Genomic DNA, 20,634 nt, shown 5'->3' with positions numbered 1-20,634 from the left:
TTGTTGATGATGGCCATGGGGGGAAGGGGGTTGCACCTTTCGCTATTTTCGGATTTTTGTCTCTAAAGTACACTCTGCGTATTTTTATATATTGTTAAAATTATTCAGAATATTCTAAATAATTAAATTTTAGGCTTACTTAAAAATTTAACGAGCTATATGTTTGTCACAAGATGGTCCCTTTGACGAGCGGGCAATTTGAATATGGCAACGAACCACGTATGCTATCTAAAAAATGTAAGTCACCGTAGACAGACAGCGTCTGCGATACTTGTGATGGAAATGAAGATAATAGGAGAATAAGTAAGCTAGAAAATATAGGGCAAATAAATTCGATAAAACGACACAAAAAAAGAACATTGCTAAATGCACTTTCAACAGTTGGATGACACAGGCACAACAGAATTGCGACACATCAGTTGCGAGATGTCTGAAAACGTTCAGGGGAGACTGTAGGAATAATATATGACGTTTAATGGAATTACAATGGGGGAAAAAAGTCACAAGCAGCGGTCAATGGACGCTAAGAAATATTAATGACATTATCCCTGTGTTTTAATTTATGGAAATGGTTAGTTAAAGGACATGAGAGAAACGCAGAGATATTGAGTACGTGAGCTGACTCAAGCCAAGATCTATTGAGCCTACCTAGTAAGAGCGTTTGGGAAATGTTAGGTCAAAGACGGTCATCTGTTTTTTTTTTACTTTTTAGAATATCAACAGAGAAATTAAAGAATATATATATATATATATATATATATATATATATATATATATATATATATATTATATATATATATATGTATATACACACACAGAGAAAGGATGAAATCAAAAGACGCACGATTATACTTATAAGTAGGAGGAAATGTCTTTGATTTCAACATAAAAGTAAAATTCCCAAGTGATCAGGAGGGTGGCAAAGGCTTCTGTCTTCACAATACACATACCTGACTACATTTGATTTTCATTTTGTGACCTCGCCCTGTTTTTAAGAATCTCGCGAGTAACAACCTAGACTAATATTTGGTTTTAGATTAAAGTGAGAAGGAAGCCAGCCTTAGATTCGTAATAAACACAATTCAAGCGATGACACGGCCATGTCAAGTTACAAGTTACTTACGGAAAAGGAGAACATGAATTAATATACAGTTGTGAAAAAAAACTGGTTTTATCTTTACGTTAGAATAGACCAATACAGCATAATTAAAATCTCCATTAAACGAAGTGTACCGATTTGTAGTATTTAAGGCACAGATGATTATAAAATCTGATTAGTTGTAAGATTCAGTAATTCAACATACGTCACGTGACAGATTGTAAAACAAAAACGTAATGGAAAACGCATTATTCATTAAGCTGTGAAATGTGGTGAATGGTTCAGCAAAACTGCAAGGGAAATATGGATTTTCCTTCACAAATATATCTGTTTTAGCTGGTTTCAATGAAATAGAAAAATAGTATTCAAAGAGAGTGAGAGAGTGAGATAGTGGTACTTGCCAATACATCTACAAATGTCTTGAATTAAAACGTACGTGAGATATAATATATCACAACAGAACGGAAAAGGAAATAATTATTTTTACATGAAAAAAACTAGTTTTAAAAATATTAAATTCAATGAAAATTTTAAAAATGGACACAAAGCAAAAAAATATGACTACCAAATGAATAAATAGATAGGAGATAAATATATAGATGAGTAAACATAAACAAAACCATTAATAACCTAACAGTGAAAAAGACATGTGTAAAAACCAACTAAAAGCAAATAAAACAAGACTTGATCTGACCTCCAGCTTGCTTGGGATGCGTGGAAGATTTTACCCTCGCGTATAAGTTGTAAACATTATATTCCAAACTTTTAACATAAATTAAAACGTGCTAAAATCTACGGTCAAATAGAGCCTTAATTTCAGACCATTTAGGCTCTTACATAGACCTTTCCCAGCCCCCACCCCACCCACCAAGAGTAAAAAGAACTAGATAAACTGTAGGCTCATATGTCGACTTGTCATATTTCTATCAAAAATCAATTCGACTGCAGTGCACCATATTGGCAGTTCTCAAAGCATCTTTTAAAAGAATCAGGAAATCAGTCAGCTTTTTAGAAAACCAACTGACCTATACAGAAGCAGCATCGTATACTCTGTGATAACCCCTGGCATTCAAGTGCGTCTATATTTGCAAATGTGTAGTATAATGTTTGTTGATCTTCCTAATCATGTAGCCCAGTCAGTGGTTCAAACTAGGTGCAAATATTTCTGCCTTTCTTTCTTTCGTCCGCTCTTTCTTTTGTTTTTTTGTCGAGCTATCACACGAGCTATCATTGTTTACAGGTTTCTGTCTTTATTGCTTTTTTCATATCTTTTGTTAATATTTTCTAGTTTATTCTTTGCGTCTATATTTCTTTTATCGTAGCAGGGTGTTTTTTTTTTCAGCAAGGGTTGCTGCTTGGTTCAATAATAATAATAATAATAATAATAATAATAATAATAATAATAATAATAATAATAATAATAATAATATAACATGTTATGCTAAAATGAATGCGCCTTCAGTGGACTAGATCTTACACAAGGTCTTATTTTCAATTCTTCCTATTATCCTCTTTTTCTTCAAGGCTAACCTCTGTCATGAGCTGGCCGATTTATACATAATAATAAGAATAATAATAATAATAATAATAATAATAATAATAATAATAATAATAATAATAATAATAATAATAATAATAATAATAATATCAGACCCTAGGGCAATATTTTATGCAGTAAAACACGCACTTGAAATGAATGGGCGTTGAAGATATCGCTTTTGATAAGTTTACTTAAGAATGACCTCACAATTAGAACTTTGAAAGTGCGGATTGTTTTTAAAAATGATCATATTCTGTTTAATTAAATATGTAAATGTTTGTTTTCGTCCCTCGTCTTTAGTGTTGGGGCTTTCTTGAAGTTTATTTCATCTTATGGCCGTGAGCAAGAGCTTATGCTGGCATTAGGCCAACTGGATCTAGCATGATCGCCTTATCTCGTGTCAGGCCTTCAAGTCACGAGTTCCTCCTGTCTCTTTATGAATTCTATCGTTGTCTCTTCATCATCTCATACACGATTGCAGTCATGTATTGTTTTAACAGGAAGAATGTTTTAGACCATCTGCTATTTAAATAGCTTCATTGACCCAGCTCGTCTATTAGACACGACATTTCCCCTTGAAATTAGGGGCTGTACATAGTAGGTCTAGCTAGCTGCTACTCCTGTTTCCTTGATTTTGCAAATGGTCGAATGTCAGTCGTGTTACGTTTCCTAGTTGGTTAAGGACGGCAGTGGCTATCCCGTCTTTTATATTATTACTAAAGTATAGGATTTCTGTTGATAATTTTTCTTTGATGCTGTTGAATGAGGTGGCCTCATGCGAGCACAGGCTCTTGCTTCTAAAATACATATAGTCATAAACAGCTGTCATGTCTCATTCAACACTTTCCGCTAATTGAAAATAAACCACACTTTGATTGTTGCAATTGTTCCCCACCGTAGGTCATAACTTCGTATTCCATTAAAGAAGAGCAAATTACGCAAGAAAAATCCTAACAAAGAACGAGGTCTGATCCGTCTGACGGACAAATGACCTCCAAACAAAAACGCGGAAGAAGACGACCACTCCACGCAACGAAAAAAAGAAAAAAAAATCCTCGGTACTGTAATAACTTTATAATTCCGCGGAGTTTACCTTCCACAAAGTACTTATATAAACTCATCGCATAATTAATAAAGCGGATAAATGTCCATTTTACTCATATCCACGACAGAAAACAGCTGATTCTGGAAGAGACTTTCTTCTTCCCCGTCTCTCAAACGTCATTCGCACGTGACGTAGAGAGCTTTTAACTTACGTCATCCCGGAAGTTGCGTCTCTTTCTTTCTCTCTGTCTCGACGCAGTCTTTGTGTTCTTCATCTCGAAGGGGAAATTGTCGTAGCATTCCAGAAAGACTTCTCTTTGTCTCGTGACTCACAAGTATCTACTTATATGGTTCTCACCTGCCGAATAAAAGTAGAAATTAATTAATGCTATTTTTGAGCTCCTTTAGAGTATAGGGCTTTAATGACGTATATAGACCCGATTTCCTCAGTAGTTACTATGCTTCTTGGCTCGGTAATTCATGACCATAGTACTATAAATTTTACTTAAATTTATCATTATGATAAATTTAAGACACTGTAGAAATTAATTAATGCATTTATGAGCTCATTTAGAGTAGGACTATAATGACGTATACCTAGACCTGTAGTACTATGCTTCTTTGCTCGCTAATTCATGACCATAATACTATAAATGTTACTTTCATTTATCGTTATGATGCATTTAAGACATTATCGTTGTTATAATGAGTAATTTAAGTGTGCATTGATTGTTTAAAATCAATCTTTTTGCCTTAGGCTGATTTCCTATGTTGCTTCAGGGAATAATGCTTATCTACCGTGCATTTAGTTAACCCGTGTTTACGTTCCTCCATTATTATTCCAACAACTACTTTTCGCATTTATCTCATTTGTGATGTAATATATAGTCGTATTTTTATACTATTTTGGATAAATTTCTTTCCCAAACATACGTAATTGTAACTGCTAGTCATCCAAGGTAGGCCTACCCTAGCCATATCATCTAGGACTTTAGGGTTAAGGTTTGCTTTACGTTATGATAATGAAACACCAAACAAAGTAGGTAGTACTGTAAAATGATTATAAAATAATCAAGCATAAACGCAGACTCGACAGCTAGGATAATAGAAATACTTGCATTAGGCCTGGGGCTACAGAATTACTTTATTCCTAGTCCAGAGCTTTCATTCTACAGGGTGTCCATAAAGTCCCAGTACCATTCTGTGCAATAAATGCTTGTAATGGTACTGGGACTTTATGGACACCGTGTAGAGCACTCACAATACCTACTACCTACGTATTATATAGCCTAATAACTTTGTTTAGTGACAGTATGTTCATGTTTAAGACGTTAAAAATCATCTCTGGGTTATTTATTGACTGCTACATGGGCAAAAACATTAGTTGGTAATATTGAATAATAGCTATTTTAAGAATAAATAGTAGGTACTACGATAAATTGATTTTTATAAGGCTCTTTTCTCTAGGCATCTTTGACCGAGGGGCCTTAGATCCTTGAGCACCTCGGAACAAGAAATTAAAATTTTTTAGGCATAGCCTAACCTAGGCTAGCTCAGCCCGTTACATGCCCTAGGTACCTGAGGCTAATCACGGGGTAGGCTAGGTAGGCCGACTCGAGAATTAGGTAGCCTACCTAATGCACCTGGAGATTCCTTGCAGACTAGGGGCCGTAAACTATCATAGAGTTGCTAACGACTCTCCATAGAACAGGGTCTAAAATCACTCCCCAACCAATTCGTGGCATGACGCCTTAGGCTAGGATATGTTAACGGAATGCCAGGTTAGGATGTATTAGGCTAAGTTTTATGGTTTAATTTTTGGCAAGGAACATATTTTAAATTTTTATCTCCCAGTCGACAGGGGCTTAATCTTCTGTGAGTAGCACTGCTAATTATCTTTTGATGTCTTCTTTAACAGCATAGCATAACCTGTATCCCTGTAGGGGGTAGTGTCATCAGTGCGCCTCACGCAGTACAATGTAGGCATTACTTAAGGGTCTTTTTATCGTGCCTTCAACCCCTAGCTGCAACCCCTTTTGTTCCTTTTACCATATATCCTAACATATTCTCTGTCTTCCATCTTACTTTCCACCCTCTCCTAACGACTGATTTATAGTGCAACTGTAAGGTTTTCCTCCTGTTACACCTTTCAAACCTTTTACTGTCAATTTCCGTTTTAGTGCTGAATGACCCCATAGATCCCTGTGCTTAGCCTGTGGCTTAAATTTTTTATTCAGTTCAATTCCTAAAGTATCACTGTTACACATGCTATTGCTACAACAATCTAGGTCTAATATAGGTCGAGTCATGATGGATGTTACAATACTGTCATAATCTATTACAAATGACATGAAATAACCTGTTACAAATGCCTCAATAAGAAAATCAGCATAACCAAACAATAGGTCCATAGAAATATGATATTGCTGAACATATCATAAACCTTAGGCCTGGTAGGGGTATGCCATTGACAGTGTCTTGTATGCAGTACACTATAATAGGAGGTACTGAAGGTTCTTCGCAGTGTCCCTACAGCTACCTTGCTTTTTGCATTTTAATTTTTATCACTTCCATTTGGCCTCTTCCCAATCAGCATGTTTAGGTTGTAGATGTAATACAGGATGTGGATTGAAGTAGCAAAAATCTTGGTAGGAAAATTTTAAGACGCTACGTATTATCTACTGCTAGTAAAGGTCCTAATAGTACTGTATTAATACTAAAGGCACCTATGTCATGATTCTTATATAATTATCCTTTGTGATACTAGACCAACTAAAAAAATAATGACTACTAATATGATTCTCTGTTATCTACAAAATGTGTAATCTTTAGTAATGTTTTGCAGATATTCACAAATGCCAGACTACGTGGAAACCAATTTCGATGAAAGAAGCGGAATCGTGCCCTGTACTACACCTTGGGGCAGATGGTGGCAGACAGTAGCGGAAGTTCACGTTGAAGTGAATGTGCCGGAGGGAACGAAATCTAAGTTTATTCAAGTGACTGTTCGGCCATCACACCTTAAAGTGGTCGTTTTAAACGAAGTAATATTTGAGGTAAGGAAGAGTGAGTCATAGATAATACAGTTTTTGGGATGAATCTTACCTGCTGTGAAAGATATCCTACATCTCCGCACTGACAGGTGAGCAGATATAGCAATCTTTAACGGTAGGCAAGTATCCAAATAATTAATTTTATTGTGGAAATTTATACATTTTTTTTGCTTCAAAACATATTGTAAGTTATTACAAACTGATGGGTTTGCATATTAGAAAATCAGTTTTTAAAATATATTTTCTCAATAATAGGTTATTTTAGTCTGCCTGGGCAGTAAGTACTTCTCATATAATTGCCCTCTGATTCTCTTAGTAACATTGTAGTTAGACAGTTGCTGTCACTGAATCCCAATGGTAGCAATATCCTAAAATAAAAATTACAGATGATCATCCTCAGTGCCAGCAAATAATGTAGGGAAGGTGCCAAAATGTATCATAAATAACCAATGCTAAGTTCATAAACTACTATTAAGGGTTAATTTAAGAAATGTTTGTTGACCTTATAATATTTTTTATACCCAGGTAATAATAAAAATAGAACTTTTTGCTATGGCCGGAAGATACAGTGAAAATGCAATTGCTCTGGCTCGGTATGGTGTCATAAAGAATGCTTTCCACCACTGATATGCTAATCCCCATGAAGTCGTTTGTGTGTGAAATTTTATGCTTGCACTATTTTGAATGTAGAAATGATACATGACGACAATGAAGGAGTGGAAATTTGTAACTTAACTATTTTGATATTACAAGAATTGCTAACAAGTCATGATTTGGATGTGATGTATTTTTTAAAGTTATGTGTAAAATTCTATTTTATAATGCAACTTACAAAGTAGTTACATAGCTATAGTTTCTATAGCTATGTATCTACTTGGTAAGTATACATAAAATCTTATTTTATTATAAAAATGTCATGTTTATACTACATAGATAGTAAGGGTATAATAGATGCTTCAAAAGTCCCATCAAATTTGTGGCTTCAAGCAACAAAACATCACCTGGTCATTTTTGTCTTAATAGGAGGCTTGAATTCATTTATAAATTACCAAAGAATTTGATGTATTACTGAGCCATTGTTACATGGTTTGTTTTGAATGATTAGCTTTATCTAACTGCACACAGCTTCTTAGCTCATACAGATTGGTTTGTGTATGCAAGTTATTTGCACCACTTCTAGCCTTTATAACATTTAGATCATCTGTTGGTTGGATAGTACGTTACTATCTGTTGTTGGATGCTGATCAGACTGCGTAAGGCTTTGCATACCAAACTCTGTTGGGTGGAAGCATGGTAAAGAGCAAGAGTTGTATTCGAATTTAGGTGTGTCTTGTATATACATATCATCCAATGCTTTAGCAGTTGTCCCTATGATAGAACTTATATGTATGATGAATGTATCTATCAGTAATAAAATAAACTTTGAATTGTAAATTTCAGGTTATTTTATTTTGCTTTTTTCAACAGGGACCATTATTTTCTGTTGTGAGAAGTGATGAATCAGTGTGGACTTTGGAGGACAAGAAACTAATACATTTAGTATTAAGTAAGGCAGATGTTTGCAGCAAGGAGACAGTATGGGAAGGACTGTTAAAGGAAGAGTTCTTAGCTGATCCATGGACAGTACATGAAATGAGAAAGAAATTAGATTTGGAGCGCTTTCAAATTGAGGTGAGTTTTTGGTGGCATTAAGTTTGTAATTACAGGCGATTGCTTTTTATCATGCCTTTTTATTTTGCCTTAACTGGGTAAGTACTAAACCATCGATGAATGCAAATAACTTTTTGTCTTTTGCTTTATTGTTATGTTGCAGTGAAGTTATTGGGAATTGTTCAGGGTGTCTAACATTGAGTAATGCCATACAATTAAGTTGGAAATTGTAATATAACTGAGCTAATAGTCTTATTTCTACAGCTGCATAATCAAATGTACTCAGTGCTGTTGTTCAAAGGAGAATATAATTATTGTTTTTAAACTTCATTTAATCATATACCAATTGTACAATTATTTTGCCATAACAAATTAATAATTTAGCTCAGAAATGATGGGTAGTTAAGACTGCTTGATTTAGATAGCAAAAGGATTTGTGGGTAAAGTTTTTGGGGTCATTCAATACAGTATATATTGTTTTTGGTCTTTATTACAGTATCCCTGGTTGTATAGCAGTGTGCTTAAAGGGCAAACTGTTTAAGGAAGGCAAATCTTTTTTTTATCGGTATATGGGAGTCAAGGACACGATGCGTATAAATAATTTTTAAGTCCATTTCTGGGTAAGCCTATGAGGGCAGAGATTGTTAGCTCAGTTGTCTGGTTAAGCTGTTTTTCCAACCAATTCACCTCTTTAATTTATAAAGATATACCAATTTAATTTCAATTGCCCACACCTTGTGTGAATACATAAATACATACAATAAGTATGGTACAAGAACTTTCTATAGGCTACAAATATCTACTGGAAACTCAGGGAATTATTGATTTACAGGCTATAAATTTTTAGATTTTCAGGCTCAATATCTCCACTTAGAAGCAGATAAACTATATGGCAATGTAATTCTCTTAGCTATTAAACAACATAGTACTATATTCAGTCAGACAGTTCTAACCATATAGTATGTGAAATTCTTTGAAATACCTTCAGAACAATATACTAGGAGTATTTACCAGTTATGTATTGAAAAGTGAGCTCTACATTTGACCAGCTAGTCATGGGCTAATGCATATGAATTGTACTTCAACCAAGGATTTAGCCCAGGTAAGTGTGCTTTAAACTTTTTTTTGCCTCAAAGGGAGGAAGGGATGCCATAGTCAATTTCGATGGTAGTTTTTCATTTCCGGTTATCGTAATTTACTGAAATAAAAAATTTTCTGTATTGCACTGACTAAATGAGTATCAAGTTCTATTTTGTGAGGATAGTGGTTGAGAATTCCTCCCTGAATACAAAACTACAGCAATTTATGGTGAAATACTGTATGCAATATACAGGCAGTCCCCGGGTTACGACGGGGCGGGGGTTCCGTTCTTGAGGCGCGTCGTAAGCCGAAAATCGTCATAAGCCGGAACGACACTTGGAAATATGCCTTAAACTAAGAAAAAGTTAGAGACCTTACCTGTGTGACATGCAAGTAGATTGCATGATGTGTAGTGTGGTTATTCCAATGGCAAAGGATGGTTCTTGAAGGTATAATTCTTTATTAAACTCTTGTGACACTAAAAAGCACAATGTACTACACTTAATCCTTAGGGTATACACTAAACACTGTACACTATATACATGCATTGCACACTTCGTAGTAGTACGTATGTATTTGTTAGATCCTGGAGTACACTAAAATCCCAGTCTGGTAGCTCTGGAAGGTAAAAGTATAACACAATTAGTACAAAATACTACACAAAGTCCTGAATACAATATGTAAATTATAGATATCAAGAGTAAAAGAAAAGTTAATGTATGTTAATTAATTCCTTACTTTTAGTTTATAATTCCTTACTTTGAGTTATATCAAGAGTAAAAAAGTTAATGTATGTGAATTAATTCCTTACTTTTAGTTTAAAGTTGTCCTGCTATGTAACCCTGGATGCACAAAGTCTTATGTGGCCCCCATAGCCTACATCATTCAGGGGGTTCTGGAATGTACAAAAATAATTAGTATGTCAGTAAGTACTCTATGCATAGTAAGTTACATACAGTAATATGCACCCATAGTTGGTTTAATATCACATATATAACAGTATAAAACTTAGTTAAGTATGTTAATTAATTTTTCCTTACCTTTAGTTTAAAGTTGTCGTTCAATGTAACCCTGGATGGACAAAGTCTTATGTGGCCCCATAGCCTACATCATTCAGGGGGTTCTGGAATGTACAAAAAATAATTTTGTCAGTAAGTACTCTATGCATAGTAATTTACATACAGTAATATGCACCATACAGTGGTTTAATATCAACTGGTATGCATATTGTAAATGATTGGTCTACACCCCCTGTTCAGCAGGGAGTGTACAGTATGTAATTCCATGAGGGACCTTGATCACTTATCCCATGTGAGAGATCTTGGTCACTTTTTTTTTTAGTATGTACGTATAAAACTTACTTAATGTGGGTAATTTTTACTATAAGTATAATTCCTTACCTTTAGTACAGTAGTACATAGATTACAGTTGTCGTTGCTATGTTATGTAGTAACCCTGGACAAAGTTTTATGTGGCCCCATAGCCTGCATCATGGAGGGGGTCCTGGTTTTCTGGATGTACCAAAAAAGTATCAAAGTTAAGTCATGTTATGTATGTTTAGTAAGTTACATACAGTAACCATACGTACAGTGGTTTATAACATGTACATATGTACATAATCAAACTTGGTTGGAAATTCCTGTAAAAAAAAGTTATGTACGTATGTAATAATAGTACTACTGTATGTTAAAAACCTTACTGTTTCATACTTTGTTTACAATACATGTTACATGTGATACGTATACTTTCCTGAAGGGTTTTTTCCATCCAAAAATGGTGCTTCTACTTGTAGTTATCCCTTGATGACACTTGTAGTAACAACCTGGAGTTGTGTGAAAAATGTTGGTTCTTCTGGAAGGAAAAAGTAACAAAAATTAGTGTACAAAATATACACTACAGAAAGTTGTGAATGCAATATGGCTTAATTAACTGTAGATATATCAAGAGTACTAAAAGAGTTAATGTATGTTAATTAATTCCTTACTTTTAGTTTAAAGTTGTCGTTCAATGTAACCCTGGATGGACAAAGTCTTATGTGGCCCCATAGCCTACATCATTCAGGGGGTTCTGGAATGTACAAAAAATAATTTTGTCAGATAAGTACTCTATGCATAGTAAGTTACATACAGTAATATGCACCATACAGTGGTTTAATATCACATATAACATGTAGTATTAAAACTTAATTTAGAAATTCCTTACATAACTTACCACTTTTAGTGAGTCTCAAAGCTGGTTACCTAGGTTGTGGGAGATGGAGGTGGAGGTGTAGAAGCAATTCATGATAAGGATGCATTCCAAACCTAACTTCAGTGTGCTTTATCACAGATAACAGGCTAGGATGATGGGCAGTCTGGAATGAAGAATTAATATTAAACAGGACAGTATGTAACCACTTAGGTGTACAAAATTTATTGTACGTATGCAAACATTAAACACAACTGAGAATTCCTTACCTCCAGCAAAATGAAGACATGTAGGCTATGTAGAGGTCATGGTTTATGTAAGTCACAGGGTGCATGCCAGTCTGGAATGATAATGTAATAAGATACATATGATTATAGTATGTATGTTACATACATAACATGGTTTATTCACAATAGTTAATATTAAAACATTAATAAAAAAAAATGTCCTTACCAAATTCTAGTGGTTGGCTTGCTTACTGGGATGGTCATATGGTACATGAGAGTGGGTGGCTGGGCTATGGAGGGGTGGGATGGGCAGGTGCTTGGGAGTCTGGAATGATAAAAAATATATAAATTGATAGTTCTACTACTGTAACACTGCACATGTTATTACTGTTTGACATATGTAGTGTGTTTAGAATACGTATGTTCAATTAAAAACAAAAAATGAAGAATTCTTTTACCTGAAGGAATGGGAGAGGTGATACTACTCGTATCAACTGATTTGGGCTCTGGGGAGGTGATACTTGTATCAACTGATGAGGGAACATCTACATCTGGAAAGAATGATAGGGTACATAAATATATTATAAGGTGGATGTAATTGTAGCATATGTACACTTTTAATAACAAAATTTCTATTAGCAATTTATAAAACATTTTATACAAATTTGTTAAGGATTCCTTACCTGATGTATAGGGCGAGGCATCAAAACCATGGAAAGGCTCAGGGTCATCTGGGTCACTGTCACTATCAAAGGGGTCTGAAATGGAAAAAAAAAATAATAATAAGGTTTTGCAACATCAAACACATTGTACCACTATGTAAGTTAGTGTACGTATGTATGTACGGTGTAAACAACTTTCCAACATGAAAATGAGAAAAATGAAATTGCTTACCTGATTGTACACGTGCAGGTGGGCGGGCTGATACAGAGGGTCCAGGTACAGGGGGATCTGGAACTGTCACAGGTAGTACAGGGAGATCTGGAACTGTCACAGGTAGTACAGGGAGATCTGGAACTGTCACAGGTAGTACAGGGGGATCTGGAACTGTCACCACTTCTGCAATAAAATTACAAATGATGAAAATTAATGAAGTTACAATTTACTCTTACATTAAAAAATTAACACATTTTAATATGTACACTATGTAAACACATAAATTAGTAAAACAGTTCAGAATTCCTTACCAGGACTAGAGTGGGAGGTGGTGGTACTGGAGACTTGTGAAAGAAAGTGTCAAGCGTGGACTGCACACTTCTCTTCGTCTGCTTCTCCTTCAGGGTCTCCTTGTAGAAAGTCACCAAATCCATGATTCCCTCTCTTGATTTTGTCAAACCTAGAAACGTTAGGGTCTTCTGCCTCAAAGAAGCCAAGGCTCTATCCAGATGAGTAAAACCCTCTGACAAAGCCTTTCACAGTTAATGACCTGGGTTTTGGCTCTGGTGCCGCCTCCTCTTCCTCAATCATTTGTTGTTCAAGTTCTAGTAAGTCCTCTGCAGACAATTCCTCTCCATGGGAAGCCAGCAGCTCTGTTACATCATCAGGTTCAAGATCTAGTTGCAGCCTCTTGCTTAGCCCTACGGATCTTCCTCGTCAGTCTCGACGTCTTCCTGCCTGGTCAAAGCCTTCAAAACTGTGCACAAACTGTGGACAGTTTCCTCCAGGCCCCATTTAAAGTGGTCGTCTTCACCTCGTCCCAAGCACTTGCAATGTTCTTCACTGCATCTGCAATGTTGTAGCCCTTCCAGAATTGCTTCAGTGTCAACTCCTTGTTAGCTTCTATGGCCCTCAAAGCAAAAACGTATGTCCTTCTAAGGTAGTAAGCCTTGAAATTTGCTATTACTCCCTGGTCCATTGGCTGTATCAGCGATGTGGTATTGGGTGGGAGGTACACCACCTTCACATTAGGATGCATGTCGCTCAAATTTGAAGGTGACCAGGGCATTGTCCAGGACTAAGAGGGCCTTAAATTAAAAGGCAGACCCTTCGAAGTCAATACCGCTCCACTGCTGGCACGAAATGGTCATTGAACCAATCTCGAAGACCATTAAGGTAACCCACGCCTTCTTGTTAGATTTCCAAATCACAGGGAGTTACTCTTGAAAATGCCCTTGAAAGTCCCTGGGATTCTCGGCCAAATACACCATGCAAGGGCTTCAGTTTCAAATCACCACTTGCATTGGCCCCAACAGCACAAAGTCAGTCGCTCCTTTCCAGCTTTATGGCCAGGTGCTGACTTCTCCTCCTTGGAAAGGTACGTTCGATTTGGCATTCTTTTCCAAAATAATCAGTCTCATCCACATTAAAGACTTGGTCAGCCGTGTAACCACCATCCTTAATTATCTCAGCCAAACCACCTGAAAACTTTCTGCTGCTGTCGCTATCAGCACTAGCAGCTTCACCTTGCAGCTTCACATTATGCAAATTTGCACGAGCCTTAAAACGGTTAAACCAACCTCTACTCGCGGAAAATTCACCACCAGCACTGCCTTCGCCAAACTTTTTCACTACTGCCTCATGCAGCGCTCTAGCCTTCTCCTGGATCACACTTAAGCTCACCGAACACGTCGCTGGTTCTGGTCCTCCAGCCAGATCATGAGCAATTTCTCCATTTCAACAATGCTCTGGCTACGTTTGCTTCTCGTTTATCACCGTTGACTTCATCGGTGCAGCATCCTTAACGTGCTTCAGAATACGTTCCTTATCCTTCACAATGGTTACCACCGTGGTCCTGGCTCAAGCCTAAAGAACGGCCTATTTCGGTGTTAGTTTTCTCCCTTCTCCGAACGCTTTATCACGTCATATTTGACCTCCATCGTGATGACCTTCCTCTTCTTGGATGAACTATCATCGGAGGAAGTACTTTGGCGTTTAGGAGCCATTGTAAATTAGCGAAAATGGCAAGGAATTTCAGCAACGTCCTCAGCACACAACCTAGTGGAATGCAGGCAGGCACGCGATTGAAGTGGCGTCCTTTCTCGTATTGTTACACTTGGCGTCCTCGACCGTCCGAGGTCGTTGTTCGGTCAATTTACCATACAGTTTTAATAGCGTTAATTTATTTATGCACCTCCGCTCAAAAACTAGTTCTGCATATGAGGTATCGTTAAAAAGCATAACAAAACGTCGTAACCTTGGAATTTGTGTTGTAATCTAACCAGAAACTTAGTTTTTTTTTTAATTATTTACTGGAAACAAGCATGATTTTTCATTATATTTGCGCTTTTGGACTGTTTTAAACTGCGCATGCCCAAGCTAGTGTATTCATTCGCCCGCCACAAACTAGTTCCGCATATGCGGCGTCAGTAAAAAAATTCAAAAAATACGAAAAAAAAAAGTGTCAAAAATCATCATAACCTCAAAATTTTTGTTGTAATGTAACCAAAAACATATTTTTATTATGTACTGTGCTAAACTATAAAGGATTTTTATCATAGCATGCGTTTTTTAAAAGCGTCGTTAACTCGGAGCGTCGGAAGCGTCAGCGTCGTAACCTCGGAACAAGCGTCGTAACCCAGGACGGAATTTCCATTGAATATTTAAGAAAAAGCGTCGTAACCTCGGAACGTCGTAAGCCGGAACCGTCGTAACCCGGGGACCGCCTGTACTCAGATGGCAGAATGATTTTCTTTATTCTTTGTAGTTTTCTGTTTTTATTACATGTTAAGAGAAAATTTCATCTGTAATTATTAAACTTAAGTGTTTCTTTTCATACAGTAGAAAAGCCTCATTAACTTTGCCAAGGTGGTATTGGTTTTGGTTCAGTAGTATTCGTTCCCCATCTGTCAGTAGGATTAAGTAATAAACAATGAACAGTTAATTGGCTTGTGATGAGGGTTTGACTCCGGATTCCACATTTTATTATTGGTTCATGAATTCACAGGCTTAGCTTTGCACAGTGGTGATTTGTCACATGAGCCTCAGTCTGCCCAAACAGGTTCCAAAGAACAGTGCAGATTCTCCATTTCATACCTCCAGAGAAACATGAGAGGCAAAGAAAGAGTTCTTGGCAATTCTCCTCATTTGAGAAGAACAGGGAGACAAGAGATCATGAGCAAGCTTGTGTACCTCTTGAGAGAATCCTGGTAGGACTTTTGTGAGAGGCCCTTTTCCAGACTTCTTCCCATGAAAGGAAGAGGGATCAAAAGAGGAGGAGGAGCTTGCTACTATACACTCATTGTTCTTTACTCTTCTCTCCAAGAATAACAGAGGACAAGGTTGAGGCAGGTACCAGAAGATAAGAAGTACCATCAGCTGCTGGAGCAAAAGCCTTGTGTTTTCTCGTACAGGAACTATGACAGCAATAGGAGAGTCAAGCATGTTGACTTCTTGAGCAGGGGAGCAGGAATAACAACAAGACCCCTTATCCAAAGCCTCAGTGGTCTTAAAGGCTGTAAATGAAAAGTCGTTGTTATCACACCTAGACTATCAGGCATCGCTTGAGCTGACAGTGTCATTAGCATATGCAGAAGGCACCAAGGGAGACTCTTACACATTCTCTTGGGCTCCTATGGGCATAGAGCATGTGCTGGGATACCTTTTTCACAAGTGTAACCCACCCCGTTTCCCCCTGGCCTGGAAGCCTGGGGGAGAACTAGAAGTAGCTGCCCTTGAATTAGGCTTGATAGTGTCAGAAAGATTTAGTGGTGTCAGAGGCATGATAAGTGAGGTATATCATACAGTAAGTAGATGTAAAAGCTGTAGGGAGGTAGTGTGGAGAGCAAGAGCAAAAAATTCCAAAATTATCGTCTAATTTGTTAGCTTATTGTATTGTTGTAGCTTGTCGAGGTATCACTGGTAGCCAGTTTTACTTGGAAATCTGTGTCTGAAAACTGTTACGACATTATAGATTTGTGAATCATTCTAAAGAAAGTAGCCAAAGTGTGTGGATCTAAAGGCTTCCTCCCAGAGGCAAGCACAACGGATAGCAGTACTTATTGGAAATGGTTTGATACAATTTTGAGTTCATAATCTTCATGTGTATGTGAAACTGTGATCTTATGATAGCAGTATATGGAAAGTTTGTTAAAGTTTTTGTATTTACAGGTAGTATTTGATTTTTTACCTCTCAGTATATATATATATAGTATACAAGCAAATACCACAGGAAAATGATAGGCAGAAATCCAAGCGCTTTCGTCTTTACTAAGACATTGTCAAGGGATGAATGAAATACAGTCGGAAAGAAAGTTATCAGGTAAACACAAGATCAAGAATACCAGATGGTTAATTGTCAAAAGGGTAAAAATTAAAGAGATAATCCAGGATTATCAGATATCGCACGGTCACAAACCTAAACATAGATTTAATCCTAACAGAAACTACAACGTATCCGTATAGTCCAAAACATGTAAAAACTGAATACATTAATTTTGTTGCTTATATTTATCTACAACTTTTTTCATTATGAAGGCATCAAGTTTAAATAAACCAAGACTTAAATTTAGAACATTTCCATTATTTGACTTGATGAAACAAGATTCAATTATATTCCTTTTAACTGTCATTACATGGGATTAAGGCTCTTGCTTGACTCCAGTTAATAGGATGATCTAAATCTCTCATATGCATGAATATAGCACTTGGTATTTGCCCAGTTCTCACAGAATATTGGTGCTGTTTGAGACGTGAAAGAGATTTACCGGTTTGTCCGTAATAGACTTTATCATACTTTTTGGAAGGAATTTCATATATGCAGCCTGGAAGATCTTTAGGAGAATTTTCTTACTAAACTCTTGACATTAATATTACTGAAAACAACATTTGTTAAAAAGCTTTAAAATTCTAGGAATTTTTAAAAACCTTTCATCATAGGGTAATTTTAGAATGTTATGCTTACTAAATTCAAGTTTGTCATTAGTTAAATAAAATGTTTTTCTAGCTCTTTTCCATGCCACATCTACAAAAATCCTTGGGTATTTAAGTTTCAAGGTAATATATCATAAATAGTTTTAATCTCAGTTTCAATAAACTGCAGGCTACAGACATGTAAATCCCTTAGGAACATCCCAGAAAAAACAGAGAATTTAACATTTTGATGGTGATTGGAGTAGTAATGAACAAAAGAGGCAATGTTAGTTGATTTCTGAAAGACTGAAAAGGTGAAATTTCTATCATTTCTATGGACAGTTACATCAAGAAAATTCAAATTACAATTTCTTTCTTCCTCTACAGTTAATTTTATAGAAGGGACTAAATTATTGAGATTATTAAGGAATTCTTGGAGATTTTCGTGAACTGGCCAAATACAGAAAATATCATCCACATACCTAAACCATAAAATTTTTTTGGGGAAAAATCTTGGTAAGAGTTTTGTCTCAAAAAATTCCAAGAAAATATTGCTAAGGATTGCAATTTTTTAAGCATATATAGTGTATAAAAAATTCCAAGAAAATATTGCTAAGGATTGTGATTTTTTAAGCATATATAGTGTATATATGTATGGAAGAATTTCTTATTTTTTGATTGATGTAATTATTCATATCCAATGATTTATGCCATTGAATTTCTTTAATGTGTTATGGTACTTTTTCTCTCTCCAGAATCCAGGGTTTGACTTCAGTGGCGCGTCTTTGCAAAAAGGATATGACCATGTGCCAGGGACTGCCCTGCAAAAATGGGAAGAGAAGCAGAAAGACATTGCAGAGAAGAAGCAGGGAAGCAGCCAGGAAAGTGAAGGGGAACACAGTCAAGAGAAGAGCTGATTGTTTTTAAGTAACACATCTTTGTATTTTTGGAAAGACTTCTGTAACATGCTATTTATGACTAACATGGCAAATATATTCCAAGTGAAATTCTTTTTACACATGATGCTTTAGATCTTGATATTTATTGATACAGTATTAGTATTTATATACAGTAGTTATAGTGTAAAGTACAGCTAAGAAGTTGAATGTTTTTGATAAACACCATGTAACAGAGAGAGAACAGGAAGCTTTGTGTTATTTAAAACTAGTGAGAAGGGAAACTTGTTTTAAGAGGATTCATGCACTGTGCCATAATCAAAAGTACATAAATAATTTATTCCATGGTATTCTTTGGCATTAAGGAAAAAACCTAAAGCTATATAATTCTGAAAAAATCTATAAGTTAAAAGCAATAGTAAATACAGTGGCCCCTGTATACGAGGGGGAGGGGTACCAGACCCCCCCCCCCCACACAATAGTTGAAACCCCTATAAAAATGCTTAAAACGGACTACTATTTTGTTTGTTAAAACTCGAGAAAAACCAACTAAACATTTTTATACCTGGTTTTTTTAAGTGTTATCACAAAAAGGGTATTTTATGATGAAATTAAAAAAACCCCATGAATTTGTGGATATTTGTCATAGAAGAATACTGCGAATAGGCAAATTTCCCGCGAATGATGAGTAGTTATGGTCCAGAGAGAAATCTGCGAATGCTTGACTCCGTGAATCTGGAGATCGCGAATACGGGGGCCCTCCGTAGTTTCAAAATGGTCAAGTTTTTAAAATGTATATCCCAATAGCTTTTTAGGTTACTAGTGTGGTTGCTGGTGTCCAGGAAAGCTATTTTGAAAGATGTCGCAGTCAGACTCTCTCTTCTAGCTAGAAAAAAGATATGAGTTAGTGACTGCGATGTGGAAAGTTGATCAAGGACTGGGATTTTGAATTTTGAAATTTTGAAATGAAGATTTTACATGTTTATAAGATTGTAAAGTTAATGTTGACTGCCTACTTGGACATCTTTCAGAATATGTCATTATCTGCTTGCAATTTTATTGGCATCTGAAGCTGAATAGCTAGCATGTATTTTTGCTGATGACTAATGTTATTTATAACGTGAAAAATGAAGATCTTTGTGGTGAAACTTACAGATTCAAACTAGCAAATTAAAGTATGATTTTAATTTCGTGTGTGTTTAAACATGGTTGTGCATCTGCTGCTTTGCTCTCCTTAGCCAGCTACATTAGTTGAAATTTCTGTTAAAATGTTCCAGCTTGATGACAGACCCACAGAAACATACTACAGTCAGCCTTTTTATACATCAGTACTTTATGAAATTAGTCATTGTATACTGTAACTTGTTGCAACGCCTTTCCTTGGAACACTTGTTAATAGCAATGAAAACTTGGCATTTTACATTGTCTGATTAATCTGTTCTTGACAAAAGCATTAGTAGTGGTATTATAGTTTTCTCTTAATGTTCTTGGGAACAAGATTATACACTTTTAACAATAAACTAGTGTCTCAGTTTGCTGCTAGTTTGATTAATTTTGTGCACAAAGGTGAGAGAACCAAGGTTAGTAAAATATTACGGAATACAATACTGAAATTAGTCCAATAATTTTTTTAGATATACAGTATAGCTAAGAAAAAGGAAGACAAAAAAGGTTTCTTGAGTAAAATATTATAAAAACAAAATACTTTTTAGCCAAAATTTTGGATTTTTCATTCTCAAGCATGAAAAATAAGATGACCATCTGCTGGGTTAACAGCATCCATGGACTTTTGGAATAAGTTAGCTAAGAATCTTGCCCTTTCCCTGTAATATTTGATATTATGACTGAGGTTGGGAGATGGAAACATATTGTATCTGAAGAATTTGTATTGAAAAATGTCCAGTGAAGACGAAGTTGACACTATAAACATTACTTAGTCAGAGGGCTAGTTGACTGTGTGAGTGTGAAGGGATAAAAATGTGACATATTCGTAGAATGTTATAGTATGAAAAGGAAGAACTGTAAGTAACAAGAAGTAACTAGTACAACTGCCAAGGACGAGCGTCTCAGT

The 20,634-nt window shown here is 36.0% G+C and overlaps 1 protein-coding gene and 1 long non-coding RNA gene across 12 annotated transcripts; one reads left to right on the top strand and one right to left on the bottom strand.

The window, feature by feature from the left end:
- The first annotated feature begins 3,611 nt into the window (after positions 1-3,611).
- LOC135215162 (nudC domain-containing protein 2-like) lies at positions 3,612-20,098 on the top strand. Of its 11 annotated transcripts, XR_010314606.1 has the most exons (5): positions 3,612-3,697; positions 6,529-6,739; positions 8,204-8,407; positions 9,375-9,488; positions 18,423-18,558. XR_010314606.1 is itself a non-coding variant. In XM_064249614.1 (4 exons), exons 1-4 carry the CDS (start codon positions 3,627-3,629, stop codon positions 18,582-18,584), a joined length of 648 nt encoding a protein of 215 aa, XP_064105684.1. In that variant the 5' UTR covers positions 3,612-3,626; the 3' UTR covers positions 18,585-20,098. The 11 variants fall into 11 exon arrangements, 10 of the variants coding, with proteins under 10 accessions (XP_064105684.1, XP_064105687.1, XP_064105693.1 ...); XM_064249614.1 differs by lacking the exon at positions 9,375-9,488 and having other exon boundaries at positions 18,423-20,098; XM_064249617.1 differs by lacking the exon at positions 18,423-18,558 and having other exon boundaries at positions 9,242-9,377.
- On the bottom strand, positions 12,178-12,986 carry LOC135215717 (uncharacterized). The gene is made up of 4 exons (XR_010314763.1): positions 12,775-12,986; positions 12,564-12,638; positions 12,339-12,431; positions 12,178-12,205 (listed from the first exon to the last, which is right to left on the bottom strand). It is a non-coding gene; the product is annotated as an uncharacterized LOC135215717 (long non-coding RNA).
- Positions 20,099-20,634: the final 536 nt, after the last annotated feature.

Source organism: Macrobrachium nipponense, chromosome 5 (assembly GCF_015104395.2).
Source record: "Macrobrachium nipponense isolate FS-2020 chromosome 5, ASM1510439v2, whole genome shotgun sequence".
NCBI lineage: Eukaryota > Metazoa > Arthropoda > Malacostraca > Decapoda > Palaemonidae > Macrobrachium > Macrobrachium nipponense.
Note: the sequence above shows the minus strand (reverse complement) of the source record. Positions and strands in the feature narration are given on the sequence as shown.